This window comes from Talpa occidentalis, unplaced genomic scaffold (genome assembly GCF_014898055.3).
Source record: "Talpa occidentalis isolate TD23 unplaced genomic scaffold, MPIMG_talOcc4v2.1 talOcc4.2, whole genome shotgun sequence".
Taxonomy (NCBI): domain Eukaryota; kingdom Metazoa; phylum Chordata; class Mammalia; order Eulipotyphla; family Talpidae; genus Talpa; species Talpa occidentalis.
Genome location: NW_023602073.1, coordinates 56,581,183 through 56,596,362, shown reverse-complemented (window position 1 = coordinate 56,596,362; position 15,180 = coordinate 56,581,183). Strand labels below are relative to the sequence as shown.

Below are 15,180 nucleotides of genomic sequence, written 5' to 3'. Positions count from 1 at the left end.
ATGAGAGGAAGGGAGCTACAGAGGTGGCGAGGTGGCCTGCAGCCGGGTGTCTCAGGCCCAGCTGGCTTGGCTTCTGTGGGGTGGGGGTGGTATAGGAAGGTGGGGTGGGGAGAGGTCTGGTGTTCTCCCTCATTTTCCCCTTTGGGGAGCAAAGCTGCCGGCTCCACCTTCTGGAGGCATGTGAGATGTGGGTGATGAGGCATCCAAACAGCTTGGGAGAGTCAAAACAGACTCCACTCATCCATTCACAATCCCTCGGCTTTTCTGAGCACCTGGGCTGGGCTGGGCTAGGCCTGGCAAAGGCAAAGGCCAAGGTGACTAGAGAGGAATAAATGTTGGCAGGAACTTGGGAAAGCTGGGGGGAAGGACCTCGAGGGGGCCGGGTGCCTGGTTCCAGGCAGTGGTGGGGGGCAGCAGTTGGGGTATCTCTGGGCATCCCTGGAGCCCTCGCTGGAGCCTGCATCCTCAGCTTTCAGCTGAGGGCTGAAAGCAGCAATGAGCGCTCTGGTTATGGCCCCCAGCACAGGGGACTAAGCACAGGGTCTCTACTGCCCCCCTCACTCCCCACTACCCCCTCCCCCGTTCCTGTCCCACTTTGTTTTGGTGTTGGGTTTCATTTTATTTCCTCAATTTTGAGAGAATAAAAAGAAAGTTCAGTAAAAAATTAATTTGGAGTTTAGTGAAATCAAGGTATCTTTCTCTGGATCTGTTGTTTTGTGGTTTGTGGTTCCCTTTGGCTCAGGCCCTGGTCACAAAAGGAAGGATTTAAGTTCAATGTGAGGAAGGCACAGAATTTGTGCTTGTTTGCATGTGGAAACAACTGAGGCTCTCGAGTTCCTCTCTGCAGATCCTTAGACATCAGAGGCCCTCAGGTGGGTGGAGGGCAGGGTAGACAGCAGTCATCACCCTGGCTCCCCTCCCCTCACATTGCTGTTCATTGCCGAGAATGTTCATTGCCGAGAAAACCCTGTTGGCCAGTGAGATTGCTGCATTCTCTTCCCTCTCTGCAGAGCTCCGTCCTCCCCAGGAGCCCGAGATCTAGCTGGGGCAGAGAGGAAGGACAACCCAGGGGCCTGGGAGAGAGGGGAGTGGCCGGAAGCAAGGGTATGGAGAAAAGACCTGGTGGGGGGGCAGAGTGACTTGGACCCACAGCCACCCTGGTGATTTTTTTTTTTTTTTTAAATAGAGGCATGTTTTATTTATTTATTTGTTTGTTTGTTTATACAAGCACTGGGTACAGTCAGAAGCGCGGGAGGGTGAGAGAATTCACCAGAGCCAGAGCTGGGAGCAGAGCAGGCAGAAGGACCGAAGTACACTGCTGAGGGGAGCAGCGGGCGGCAGGAGAGGTCTGCGCGCCATGTGGGACCCTCCTCCGGTGGCCGGGGAGCAGCCGGGGATTGAACCCGTGCTGCAGAGGCCGCGAGCAGCTTCGCAACCCAGCGCTCAACCGCGGGCAGCTTCGCAACCCAGCGCTCAACCGCTGCGCCACCGGGGAGGCCCCACCCTGGTGATTTTGCCCCAGGGAAGGGACCCCCAACTGCCCCAGGTTTGAGCTTGTCTGACTGTTTTGGAAAGGGGGGAAGTCTGAGGCCTCCAAGCCTCTTCCCCGACCCTGCTCCTCTCTCCCCTGCAAAGGGAGGCAGCCCCTTGGGGATCAGCCTTGACTCCTCCAGCTCCCCCTCCTCCCCATCCTCAGCCTCTGCTCTTGGTGGCTCCTTTCACTTACCAGGTATTTTTACTTTTCCCTTGTTCTTGTTACATGATCAAAGGAAGGAGGGAAGTCTAAAAGAGGCGGAGGTTTGCCCAGCTCTTTGGAGAAGCTCAGAAAAGGCAGGCCTGGAAGGACTGAGGGATGGAGTGGGATTTGCCATAGGTAGGGCTGGGGCCTGGTGGAGGAGGCCCTGTGGGCTGTCTGACCCGTTTGGGGCTGGCCTACTTCCTTGGGGGTCTTAATTCTAATCCTGGAAATATTTACCTTTCTCCTCTCTGAGGCTTCCTTCACGTGGCCTCTGTCCTTTCTGCGTGTGTGTGTGTGTGTGTGTGTGTGTGTGCGTGCGTGCGTGCACTGCTCAGTTAGGGGCACTTAGGCTTCCAGGAGAAGCCAGTGTTGAGCCCTCAGGAAAGATCTAGAAGCCTGAGCAGGAAAGAGCTGGAGCCCCACCGTCAGAAGCTGCCGCGCTTTGGTCTCCGGCCTGAGTCTGCCCTGCTGCAGCCTCGGCACATGGCCTGTCACCATGCCAAAAATTCCTCTATTTGAAATTCAGGAAAACCAAGCCTGAACCTCAGGATGTCAGAACTGGGTAGGGCCTGAGACAGCTTTCGGGCCAGTGTGTGGTGTGTTCGGGGCGCTGGCAGCCTGCAGGAGCTTAATGTCCCTGGTCTCCATGCCGCTGTATGAGGTTCAGAGCCTCAGCTTCCTCAGCTGTGAGACAGGGATGAAAAGACTGCCTCGGTCCTAGGGGTGAAGGCATCGCACTTGGGCCATGCTGGCATTATTGCAGTGAGCTGTCATTTGCTGTTATCTCTCCACAGGGTCATGTTGGCATTTGGCCAAGAGAGTGTTTCCTTGGGCGGGCTGTCCCCTCTGATAGCATCTCTGACCCTGTGTGGGTGCAGGCTAGTAGGTGACTCCCTCACATTGTGACAACTGAAAATGCCCCGCAGGCACAGACCATCCATTTTACAGATTTTGAAACTGAGGGGGCACGTTGCGCCTCCAGTAGGGTAGTAGCAGGATGGTGCAGTTTGTCTTTTCCAGTTTTTGTCTTCTGAGCTGCTGGTGCTGGCATCAGCCAGAGTAGCCCACACCCGCTCACACCCTGCAGCCGACTGGGAGGGAGCGCATCAGCTCCCTACGAGGGTGTGAGTGATGATGACAGTTCCTGCAGGTGTAGCCGCCCCCTCCCCTGGATTTGAACAGCTCCTCAACCTTCCCCAGAGCACTGATCCCAGTCCTAGGCCACCAGATCCTGGCCTCAGGAAGGAGAATGGCAGGAGGAGCTGCCTTCCTCAGGGCTCTCTGCTGTGACTGGTGCTGACTTTGAGCTCTGACCCATCCTGACTTACTGTGTGACTGTTGGTTCACCTGCAGAATGGGGTTAAAGAGAATGAATAGTGTGTTCTTAGCCTCTGAGGAACTAATGAAAGAGGGAGCATTTTGATGAGGGGATGAGATGTGAGGTGAGGCTCCAGAGGGCCCTTGACAGAGAAGCTGAGGACCCATGACCTGAGGCTGCACTCTGGGTGCTGCACCCTCTTCTCCCTGCCACTCTCCTCAAAACTGGAGCAGTAGGACCTCTGTGTGTGTGTGTGTGGGGGGGTGTGGGTAACAGGAGGGGTGCAGGTGGCTCTGAGACTACAGCTTGGCCTGGGTGGAGGGGCCATGTCTCCAGGGAAACCTCCCAATCTGAAAACAAAGCCCCTTTTCCAACTGTAGGGAAACTGAGGCACAAAATGGCCTTACTAGTCTTTTTTGGCAACCCCATTGAAAGGGGGGCCTCAAGGGCCCCCTCAGGTCAGCCCCCTAGTCAAACCCTAACCCAGCTTTCAGCCCTTCTTCCTGTGGCCTCCTAAGTTGAGGAGAGGGAGGTTGCTGGCTTTGAGCAGGGAGGCTGGGGTGAGGGAAGAAACCCCAGGGGAAATTAGCCCAAATTAGCAGTGAGAATGAGGAAGAGCTGGTGTTCTCTCCTCTAACCTTGCAGATAAATATTTAATCACAACAACAATAATAATGACGATGATCATAATAATGTGCAGTAGCTTAGGCTGTAACCTGAGCCCCACTCTCAGAGGGAGGAAGTGGGGGAGAGAGAAGGAGCAATCGAGAAATTGAGAGATTAAGACAGAAACAGGGAGGGGGAGAGAGGCCCAGCAGGCAAAGCGGAAGCTGACTCCTCATTCTGGAGCCCTGGGTTTGCCCTCTGCCAGGGTGGCGGGGTAGCTGGGATGGAAGGGTCCACCTCATACTTGCTGATTCAGGAAGAATGTCCTGAGCCCCCGGCAGCCGCAGCTTCTGCTTTGCCTTCAGAATGAGCAGTTCCTAGCTTGATGTCTTCTCCAGAGGGCCTTGTTCACATTCCGCACCTCTGAGTCCCCCAAAGCCGACGTGTTTCTGGACCAGAGCTGGGAGGCCAGGTTCTAGCTGGGGTTCTGCTGCACAATGTTCTCCTGCTTTGGCCTTATCTCTAACATGGGATTGGGCCTGGTGGGACTGGTTTTTTGCTACTCCTGTGAGCCAAGTGTTGAGGATGGTCCCTCAGGCTAGTGTGGGGCTGTGCCCTGGGGATCATGTTCTCTTGAGGCCCAGGGTTCTCATGGCAGTGGGCACATGCCTTCAGAAATCTTCAAACATGACCTAATTTCTGCCTTAAGCTCTCCCATTTGAACCAAAGTTGAGCAGCAGCTGGGAGGAAACCAAGTTTAGGAGGTTTGTGAGTCTGGCGATAACCTCCAGCATCTCTCAGGCACCTGATGAGAGATCAGAATAGCTAATGTCTTCTTTGGGCTTCTGTTTGATTCTCTCTCTCTCTCTTCTAAGGTTGGTAGGAGGAGAGCACTGAAACCGTTTTCTCCTTGATGCGAAGATATGCCAAGCTAAGAATACTCCCTTTTCACCATCCTCTCCCAAGAAGAGAACTGCAGGACGTGGGGACTGAGACCAGAGCTTTGTTTCACTCCAGCCACTGCTTGCTGTCTGTGGACATGGACTGTGCTGGCAACTGAGCACTGTCTGAGTGACGAAGCCCCCCAGCATGGTGCACCCTGTGGGCCACCTTCAGCTACCCTGCTGCTGAATCTGCCCTGGGAAGTCTTGTGTGGGCTGCTCTGCCCATGCCCGCCCAGGCTGTGGGGCCAGGGGCCTGCCAAGGCTAGGAGTAGGCCTGCCTTTCATGGGTCTCTAGGGATTTCCGAGATGCCTGGGAAGAGAGGCTGGGGCTGGTGGTGGGCCCGGCTGCCCCTTTGCCTACTCCTCAGCCTTTATGGCCCCTGGGTGCCTTCCTCCCTCGGGAAGCCCAAGGGTCACCCCCACATGAATTCCATCCGCATAGATGGAGACATTACATTGGGAGGCTTGTTCCCAGTGCACGGCCGGGGCTCAGAGGGCAAGGCCTGTGGAGAACTTAAGAAGGAAAAGGGCATCCACCGGCTGGAGGCCATGCTCTTTGCTCTGGATCGCATCAACAATGACCCGGACCTGCTGCCCAATATCACGCTGGGCGCCCGCATTCTGGACACCTGCTCCAGGGACACTCACGCTCTCGAGCAGTCACTGACCTTTGTGCAGGCGCTCATCGAAAAGGATGGCACGGAGGTCCGCTGTGGCAGCGGCGGCCCACCCATCATCACCAAGCCTGAGCGTGTGGTGGGTGTCATTGGTGCTTCGGGGAGCTCTGTCTCCATCATGGTGGCCAACATCCTTCGCCTCTTCAAGGTTAGTGCCTGGCTGGTTGGCCCCAGAGATGGTCTACCAATAGCCCTGGCCCTCCAGCTTCTCTCTCCACGCCTCTTCCTGACGCTGAGGGAGAGAGTTTTGTCCTGGGAGTAGTATCTGAAAATTGGGGGAGAACTGTGGTTGGAGCTTAGGCCCAGCAGAATGACAGGTCTGAGAAGGTCCAGCTTTGTGGTGCTGACCGTGGTGCTGAAACAGCACTTGCCTGGGAGCTTCTTGATCAACTGTTTCTTCCGTGAGGGAATTCTGAACCTAGAAGGGAAAGGAAGTGCCGGTGAATGACAGAAGGGGAGGAGAGAAGGTAGACAGACAGACAGATGTGTAAGAGGACAGACAGGTAGAAAGAAATATAGGTAGATAAAAAGGTGTATTAAAAGAGTATTTGGGATTGCAATTCCCAAGAAACATTTGTTTTTCTTCTGGGTAGTTAGAAAGCCCTGCATGGTCCTCCTGCTTCACCTCAAGATTATGGTGAGAAAAATATGTCCTGATTTTTTTGGATAAAGCACAGGGCTACTGAGGCCATGCAGATGAGGATGGAGGGGAAAAGGCCTGCAGGGAGCAGGCTGTCCAGGTTTCTGGTGCCCTCTGCCACGAAAAAGCTTCCCTCATTTCTTTCCTCTGCCCTTCCTCCTAGCACACCTTTCTCCTTTTCCTTCTGGAATCCCTCCCTGCCCCCCTCCCTGCTGCCTCCCATCCTCTCTTCCTGGGGCAAGAGCTGCTGATTTGCAATTCAATTGGAGCCAAGTGCTTCGCTAAGCTGCTAAAACAACTGAAAGCTACCGGGTAGAGAGAAAAACATTACAAGCATTTTACCAATAATTATGTGCCCGCTCCTCTCTCCTCTCTCGGAGCCTGCCTTGTTGCTCTGTATGTTTGTGTGTGTGTATGTGCATGCATGCATGTGGGATTTGTGTGTGTGTGTGTGTGTGTGTGTGTGTGTGTGTGTGAGAGAGAGAGAGAGAGAGAGAGAGAGAGAGAGAAAGAGAGAGAGGGAGAGAGAATAGGAGAGTAGGAGACTGTGGAAGCCACTGGTGTCACAGCTTGGCTTCTGGAGCTGGCTTCTGTCCTCAGTCTCCAGAGTTAGACCATGGACTGAGAAGGGCTGTTTGATTGAATGTCGGAGGCTGGAGCTCTCAGCAACCTTTTCAGGAACCCATTTTCCATCCCATGATGCACCAGTACTTGGGGCAGCAGGGGGCATGAATGTGTTGGGGATGGGCGAAAGAAAGGAGGCTGGAGTTGTCGAGACACAGTGTAGGGTGAGGTTGGCATTTTGCAACTTTGAGGGCCCATGTAGTCCAGTGTACCAGGTGGTCCTGGCTTCTGGGCCTTATTCCCCTAGTGTTGGTTTTACTAAGTGATGTGGATGAAAGCACTCTTTTAATGTTAAAACAAATGGATGTATTTTGAAGAATGCAAATTGAAGAGGAAACTGGAGACTTAAAGGGAGATGCCTTTGCAGTGGACACTCTTGGAACAGTCCTGGGGAGGGTTGCTGATGCTTGTCCTTGGTGGGGCTATATGCAAATGGACAACCAGGTCAGCCCCCTCACTCCCCAGTTTTGAAGGGAGGAGGGGAGCAGGTCTTGACTTTCTGACCAGGGCCTGGTGATGGCTTGGACCAGCAGAGTCATCATTTTACCTGTCTTAGATGACCTGGGCCATCATCCAGCAGAGGGGACAGGGGGCAACCTGGGTTCCTTGTTAGCCTGTCTGGGTGGGATAGAGGAAGACAGTAAAGCAGCATGATTGAGTACTTGGGGTTCCACATTGGTGAGGGTCCCTCCCCACCAGCAACCAGAGGCGAGACCATGCCTACTTTGAAGGGATGTGGGGAGGATCAAAGAAGCTGAGACCTGTCCCTTGACACATGGTAAAGGTTCCAAGAATGGTTGCTGCCAGCCTAGGCCTTAAATCAACAAGCAACTAGAAACCAGACACCCTGGGGGGGTGGGGAGGGATGGGGAGGCTAGGAGGGATTAGGGTCAAAATAAGGGGAGTGGGGATTGTATGGGGACTATAACCAAGATGAAAATGCACACATTGTGCAAAAATGAAAAATGATGTAAAAAAATATAAAATTAAAAAAAAAAAAACATGTTTTCAGAAACATGGATATTTTGGGATGAGCTACCCAGTGCCGCACCAGGGAGTGGGCTTTGGCATTTCTGCTAACCTCTCCTAGGACAGGAGAGATCTTGGGTGGGGTGAGAGGTCCTGGGGCCAGAGTGCTTCTCCAGCCTAGGGCCTCACAGGTGTTCCTTTTTGCTCTGCCCATCTGGTCGCACTTGGAGGTAGCCTTCATTTGTGTGTGCCTCCTCAGATTACAGAGATGAGTGGGTTGGGGCAGGGCATATGGAGCCCCCCCAGTTTGCACAGAGAACCAGCCAGGACTGGGAGGTAAAACCCTGGGGAGGAGAGAAAGAATGGGGGACACAGGGGGCAGGTTGGGAGAGGAAAGGAGGGGAATAAGGTAGGGGAGATGGGGAGAGAGCCAGAAGGAGACAGATGGCTATGGTCTGCATTCCCTGGGTTCCTTTTAACAGTGTTAATGTTCCAGGCTGGCGACAAGAGAACTCCTCAATAATTAAACTGATAGAAATGAGAAGCTGGGTGAGAAGCTTAAAAGCCATTTATTGAGGCAAGAAAGTTGAACTTTGGGGAGGGAGTTCAGGAGCAGGAGCCCCAGGCAGGAGAGGGTGAGGGAGGGGCACCTGGGGGGGCAGGAGCGCTGCCATGTCAGGTGAGTATTTCAAAGGGCACTACTGTGGGCCCAACTCCGCTCTGCTCCCCGCCAAGTCTATTAGCTGGGCCTGCTGGGAACTTACACCAGAGACTGTGATTATAGCTCTCTTCTCCAAAGGTGGATTTCCTGTGTACAGCCCAGAGAGCAACTCTGGGTTTGGGGGCAATAGGGGTGATTTCTTGCCTGGAGAATACTAATAGGGTATGGTTATCGCCAGGGTGTGAGCAAAACCCACAACTGTCAGAGCTGGCAGGGACCAACTCTCCATTCTACTGATTCAGTGATTGGCCAGGACCGGAAGTCAGGTCCTTAGCAACCAAACCTGCTCCTTTTAGATGGCCTGTCTAAATAAACTGGGTTGGAAGTGGGACTCCAGCCCAGGCTTCATTGGGGATCAGAAACCTTGACTTTGTGAAATCATGGGTCTTGCAGCTCATATTCCTTACTCTCCTATATGCACCCCCTTCCTGTATCTTCATTGGCTCTATACTCCTATGGTAGGGAATATTGATGCATGTAAAGAATACCTGTTGGGGCCTCCCTGGTGGCACAAGGGATTGAGTGCCACACTATGGGGCAATCTGCAGCCTCTGTGGCACGGGTTCGATCCCCGGCCGGCCAGGGAGCAGCCCACATGGCGAGGCAGACCTCTCCTGGCTCGCCCGCTGCTTCCCCTCAGCAGTGTGCTTCGGTTGGTCTGCCTGTTCTGTTCCCTGCTCTGTTTCTGGTGAATTCTCTCACCTCCCCCATCTCTGGCCTACACCCCAGTTCTTGTATGCATAGATAAATAAATCTTTTAAAAAAATAAAGAATACCTTTTGGAGGAGATCTAAAACCAGTGGATTTGGTCTATACAGTGCTGTGTTGCGGGGACAGCCCAGGTTCCGGGGCCAGTCAGATTGCATAGAGAACCTCAATCTACCTTATCAGTCATTTGCACTACAGTATGAATGAGCCAATGAGCTTTTTCCCTGAAAGCAGTTTTTATCCACTGTTGTGTGGAGAAAAAACATGCTAAGTGCCCTGAAGGAAGCAGTTTTCAAATACTATAAAAGCTCAGAGGGATCCAGAAATCACTTCATTGAGTCCCTTATTAACATTTTGTGTTGAAAAAAAAAAAAAACAAACCTAAGGCTCAAGGAAGAGGAGGCAGCACAGCGTGGTCATCAAGAATTTGGACATTGGAGCCAGATAGCCTTTGCCACCCTGGCAAATTGTTTAGTCTGTGCCTCATATTCCTTATTTATAAAATGTGGGTGTTCATGGTCTCATAGACCAGGAGTGGAAAGTAAGAATTAATGTCCAGAAAAGACCTAGCCTCAGGCTTGGCACATAGTCAGCCTACAGGAAATGTCACAGCACAGCTTGCACTGTAGCTGGACCTTAAGTCAGCATGAGAGACTCCGTCGATGCGGAAGAGGCTGGGGCGAGTGGGCAGTGACAGACGGTGACCTTTGAGGCTGATCCTGGAGAGGCCCACCATCTGCTGGGCCCCTTGTGTCTTCCCGCAGGGTGTGGAGACTGAGCAGCCAACTTAACTTTCGATAATGAGAGCTTTCTTGCTGTCACAACAGTGGGGCATGGGAAGAGGAATCGGGTGGAGTGGAGGGGGGCAGGAAGGACAGGTAGGAAAGATGATGGCTGGGAAACCAGCCAGCAGGGGACTGGACAGGTGCCCCAACTTATCCAAAGAGACTGGGCTGGAGAGGCTGGTGAGCCACATTAGCCCTCGGTGCACACTCCCAGTCTGGCCATGCTACATGATTGCTTCTAGAGAAAGCTGCTTGCCTGGTGCTTGGCTTGGCTACTCCTCAGCCCCTTGCCCAGGGGTCCTGGGGCAACTTTGTGGCTTAGCTAACATCAGGTGTTCTGTTTAGGATGTGGCTTTTGTGTCTTTAAGACATTTTCATTGTATTTCAGAGACAGTTCTCCCCTCCCACAGCCTGCCTGTCTCCCTGGAAGACAATTCAGCACCCAGACCAAAAAACTTGGTGGCATTTTCCGCCCTTCTCTCTCCACTGTCAGCAAACCCTGCAGGCTCCACTTTCATTGCGCGCCCTGGAAATGACTGTTCCAACTCACCTCCTCCCAACCCAGGGTCTCTCATCCAGGTCATTGCAGAAACCCTCTCTCTTTTCTCTGTGCTTTGAACAAACCTTTGCTCAGCGATCTTTCTATTCTTTCTTTTTTTTAAATTTTTTTAAAAGATTTATTTATTTTTATACAAGAACCGGGGTACAGGCCAGATGTGTGGGAGGGTGAGAGGATTCACCAGAGACGGAGCGGGGAACAGAACAGGCAGACTGACTGAAATACGCTGCTGAAGGGAGCAGCAGGCGAGACAGGAGAGGTCTGCTGCACCATGTGGGTTGCTCCCTGGCCGGGGATCGAATTCATGCCGCAGTGGCTGCTGATAGCTTGGTAGTGCTGAGACCTAACCCCTTGTGCTACCAGGGAGGCTCCTGCTCAGTGATTTTTCTAAAAACAAAATCTGTTACTCTGGGCCTCTCCTGGTGGCACAGCGGTTGAGTGCTGGGTTGCGAGGCTGCCTGCAGCCTCTGCAGCACCGGTTCGATCCCTGGCCACCAGCGAGGATCCCACAAAAAAAAAAAAAAAAATCTGTTACTCTTTCCCAGCCCCCCTTCCCTACCTCTCCATCTCTACACCTCACCTCCACTTAAACTTTTTCTTTTCTTTTTTTTTAAGATTTATTTTTAAAATTCTTTTCTCCCCCCCCCCTTTTTTTTAAAGATGTATTTATTTATTTATTTATACAAGCACTGGGTACAGTCAGAAGCACGGGAGGGTGAGAGGATTCACCAGAGCCAGAGCAGGGAACAGAACAGGCAGACTGACGAAATACACTGCTGAGGGGAGCAGAGGGCGCGGCAGGAGAGGTCTGCGTGCCATGTGGGACCCTCGCCAGCTGCCGGGGATCAAACCGGTGCTGCAGAGGCTGTGGGCAGCTTCGCAGCCCAGCGTTCAACCGCTGCGCCACTGGGGAGGCCCAGATATATTTATTTATGCATACACGAACTGGGGTGTAAGAGAAAGGATTCACCAGAGACAAGAGTGGGGAGCAGAACAGTCAGATCTACTGAAATACACTGCTGAGGGGAGCAGCTGTGAGACAGGAGAGGTCTGCTGCACCATGTGGGTTGCTCCCTGGCTCGCTGGGGATCGAACGTTCGCTGCAGAGGCTGTGGATAGCTTCAAAGTGCTGTGCTTAACTCCTTGCGCCACCAGGGAGGCCCTCACTCAAACTTTTTCTTGCCGTTGAGCTAAGATGCAGACTCCCAAACTCCTTGTATGTCTGAGAGGTCCAGTGCAACCTGGCGATCCTTCCCTCATTGCTGTGTCTCCTGGGTGTATTCTACTGGTTTTCTTTATCTTCCTGGAAGACATCATGCTATTTCCCACCACAGGCCTTTGTACCTGCTATGTCCTGTCTAGAATGTTCTTCTCCCCTTCTTTAAGGCTGGATTCTACTTTCCGCTTTCAACTTAAATGAACTGTCTTCCAAGAAGCTCCCTGTCAGGTTATCCTATCTTGTCACCCTATCTTTTCCTTCATGCCACTCATCACAAATTGCAATCATGTGCATATTTGCTTGTTTTCTTGTTTGCTCTTGGCTTCTTCCTCTAGACCAGCGGGTAGCAAGCTACAGCCACTAGACCAAATCTGGTCTGCTGCCTGTTTTCCTATGGCCCTTGAGCTAAGAATGGTCTTAGTGTTTTGAATGATTGAAAAAAAAAAATCAAAGGAATAATATGTCATGACAGGGAAATTAAATGGAATTCAAATTTCAACCTCCATAAAGTTTTATGAGGCTATAGCCACGCCCATTAGTTTACATATTATCTAGGACTGCCTCGGGCTATGACCTGGGAATTGAATGGGTGAGCCAGAACCCATCATCTGAGCCCTGTTGGAATCTAAGCTGTACCTTGGGGCCCCCAGCTGAGGCCAGACCCACAGTGAACCCTCAGGAAACTTAGCTCAAATGGCTTTGTGGAGGGAGAGGGGAATGGGAGTGGGCATCTGCAGCCCCACACCCCCAGACTGGCAGAAGCATGGTAGCTGTGGCCTGCGGGGGCCCTGCGTAAGGTCCTGGGTGTGGGTATTGCTGGGCCCACCTTATTTGGCCTCTGGATGTGTTTCTTCCCTCCACCACCTCTGGCGCCTCCCTGACTTAGGGAATCCTTTCACCTTTAGCCTTGTTCCCTGAAAAAAGGTATCCCTGTGTGCCACTGAGGATATTATTAGAGATTTGTCAGCTTAATAAATGTTGGGGGTGAATGAGGCCCAGCCCCCGAAGAGGTGACTGGGGAGGGAAAGTCACAGCATTCACAACTTATCCTCTGCCAGCTCAGCCTCTCTGGACCTCTTTTATCTCATCTGTAAAATGGGCAAAATCACATGTACCTTTTGGGGTGTGGATTTAGAATAATATAGTGGGGAGCTGGTGGTGTGGTGGGTACACAGTAGGGATCAGTCGTGTTAGTCCTCATTTCCTGCTGGCAGAGCACCCAAGGGGGCCCCCAGAAGAGGGGCGTGTATGGTCTGAGCAGTGCTTGGTGATGATGCAGAGGGGCATGTTGCTGGCTTTTGGCAGAGCCAGTCAGTGTACCTGAGTCCCCTTGCATGATGACCTAGGGTCGTTCTGACCCTCACACTGATTTATGGGAGCTGGGTGACCTCTGGCTCCCTCCTGCAGCTTGGGGACCTGCATCCTGGGCATGGTTCTGCAGCCCACTTGCTGTGTGACCTTGGTTGGGTCAGCTGCCCTCTCTGTGAAGTGGGGGTATTGAAGCTGCTGGGCTCTGACCCCTCGCCTCTAACTGGTCGCCTTTCCTGCAGGGGTGCTGCGCTGAGCTCACCAGTGGTCAGGCTGGCCACAACATTGCCTTGGCCCCCAGTGGCCCTTCTGGTCTTCTCTGCTGGTCGCACTCCAGCCTGCCTGGCCCTGCTTGTTCCCTGACCACATGCAGTGCTTTCCCAAACCTTCCCTCCAGCCCTTGCCGGGCCCTGCCCTCCTCCTGGAGTGCCCTTCTTGATGTCTGACGGGCACTCAGACTCCAAGTCCTGGCTCAAAACCCACCTTTTCTGACCCTCCAAGGGCTGACCTGATCCTGGGGCATGACGTCTCCCCGGTGACATTTGGGTCTCCCGAAGTCCACGGGCATGCAAAGGCAGGATTGGACAGGGCTGTTGTTGGTCACCCCCTTTACCCTCAGCACCTGACCCAGAGAGACAGACTGTGACAGACGGTCAGACAAGTCAGGAAGGCTGCCGGCCTGGGAACCAGGTGTGGAACCGAGTGAGGGTGCCTGTGGCAGGGGTGGGACCCACACGCTCAGACTGCTCAGCTCAGCCCTTTCCAGCCCTGAATGAGCTGTCTCCTTTTCACTTTCCTCCCAATTTATTAAACTAGCATTTTTATGACCCAGACATGTTGGAAATGAAAAGAAGGCAAATTCTGCTTTATATTCCAATTGACCTTTACGCCTGCCACTTGCTCCAGGGCCAGGGCCCGGGTGAGGAGATGAGATGCAGGCTCAGGCCTCTCTTCTGGGTTCTGGGGCCGCCATGGTTGCGCTTGGGTGGGGGAGGGGAGAGGACACCCTTAGTCTGACACTCTCTTTCCCCAGCTCCCTTCTCATCCCCTCGGACTGTGTGGCTTTCTCTGTATCTTGTGTTCCTGCCATTTCTTTTTTCTTCCTGGTCCCTTTCTGTCTCTACTTATTTATTTATTTATTTATTTATTTATTTATTTATTTATTTATTTATTTATTTATTCATACAAGCACTGGGTACAGTCAGAAGCGCGGGAGGGTGAGAGAACTCACCAGAGCCAGAGCAGGGAGCAGAACAGGCAGACTGATGAAGACCCTCGCCCCATCTTTATCTGGGCCTCAATCTAGGTAAAGTGGGTGGCCTCATCCCGGGGCCCCAGTTAAGGACAGGAGCTGGACAAGCCCACCTGATCCTGGCTGGACGTGCCCCAACCTCATGCCCACTCCGGCCACTCACCCACCTCACACCTTGATGATGGCCTTGGGCTGAGCACTTCCTGGTGGGTACCCAACCCACCCAGTCCTGCTCTCCCAAACCGCCCTCTCCCCTGACCCAAGGTACCCCCTGCAGAGCCCCAGAAACAATCCCTTGAAAGTGCAGCCTGGCTGTGGGCAAGTGTCGATGTAGCTGTGGGCAAGTGTAGATGCAGCTCTGGGCTCTGCTTTGCCAGCCCATAGATGGCGAGGGCTGATGGCACATTTCCCAGGGTGGGGGGGGGAGACCTGGCCACTCCCAGGGGTGTGAACTTGCTTCCCTGGTGGTGTAGGGGTTAAGTCTCAGTGCTATCATGCTATCACTAGCCAGGGCGCTGACCCATGTGGCACAGCAGACCTCTCCTGTCTCCCCCCCGCTGCTCCCCTCAGCAGTGTATTTTAGTCACTCTGCCTGTTCTGTTCCCCACTCTGTCTCTGGTGAATCCTCTCGCCCCCTGCACCCCTGGCCTTTACCCCAGTTCTTGTATGCATAAATAAATTAGTCTTTAAAGAAAAAAAGCATAAAATCCTGACTCGGCCACCTTACTGGCTCTGTGAACTTGGGCAGGTCATGTAACCTGTCTGAGCCCAGCTTCTAGATCTGTAAGGGTGGTTGTGCATATAAAGTAGGACAATGTAAAGTGACGAGTGCCAAGGACATGTAGGTACTCAAGAAACAGTAGCTCTGTGTGAGGAGAAGATTGATTCTTCCTGTCCCTCCTTCCAATCTCTCAATCTTGGACCTGAATCCTTTGGTCCCCTTTGCGTCTTCTTGGTGGTCTGCTGAGAGGGGCCCAAGGGGCCCAAGTTCTGCTCAGCCCTGGCCTGGCCCAGTGCAGGTGCTATGAGGGCAGAACCAGGCCTCCTGGGGGCCACTGTGCTGCCTGCTCCCCAGCTCTCCCCAAGGGCCGAGGGGCTACCCTGGAGGGAGG

The 15,180-nt window shown here is 53.1% G+C and overlaps 1 protein-coding gene across 1 annotated transcript in view; it reads left to right on the top strand.

Moving 5' to 3' along the window:
* Positions 1–4,753: 4,753 nt before the first annotated feature.
* Positions 4,754–15,180, top strand: part of GRM4 (glutamate metabotropic receptor 4) — a 100,597-nt gene continuing 90,170 nt past the window's right edge. The window contains exon 1 of the mRNA XM_037520867.2: positions 4,754–5,431. Within this exon, the coding sequence (XP_037376764.1) occupies positions 4,913–5,431 (519 nt within the window). The 5' untranslated portion in view covers positions 4,754–4,912. The remainder of the gene's footprint in view (positions 5,432–15,180) is intronic.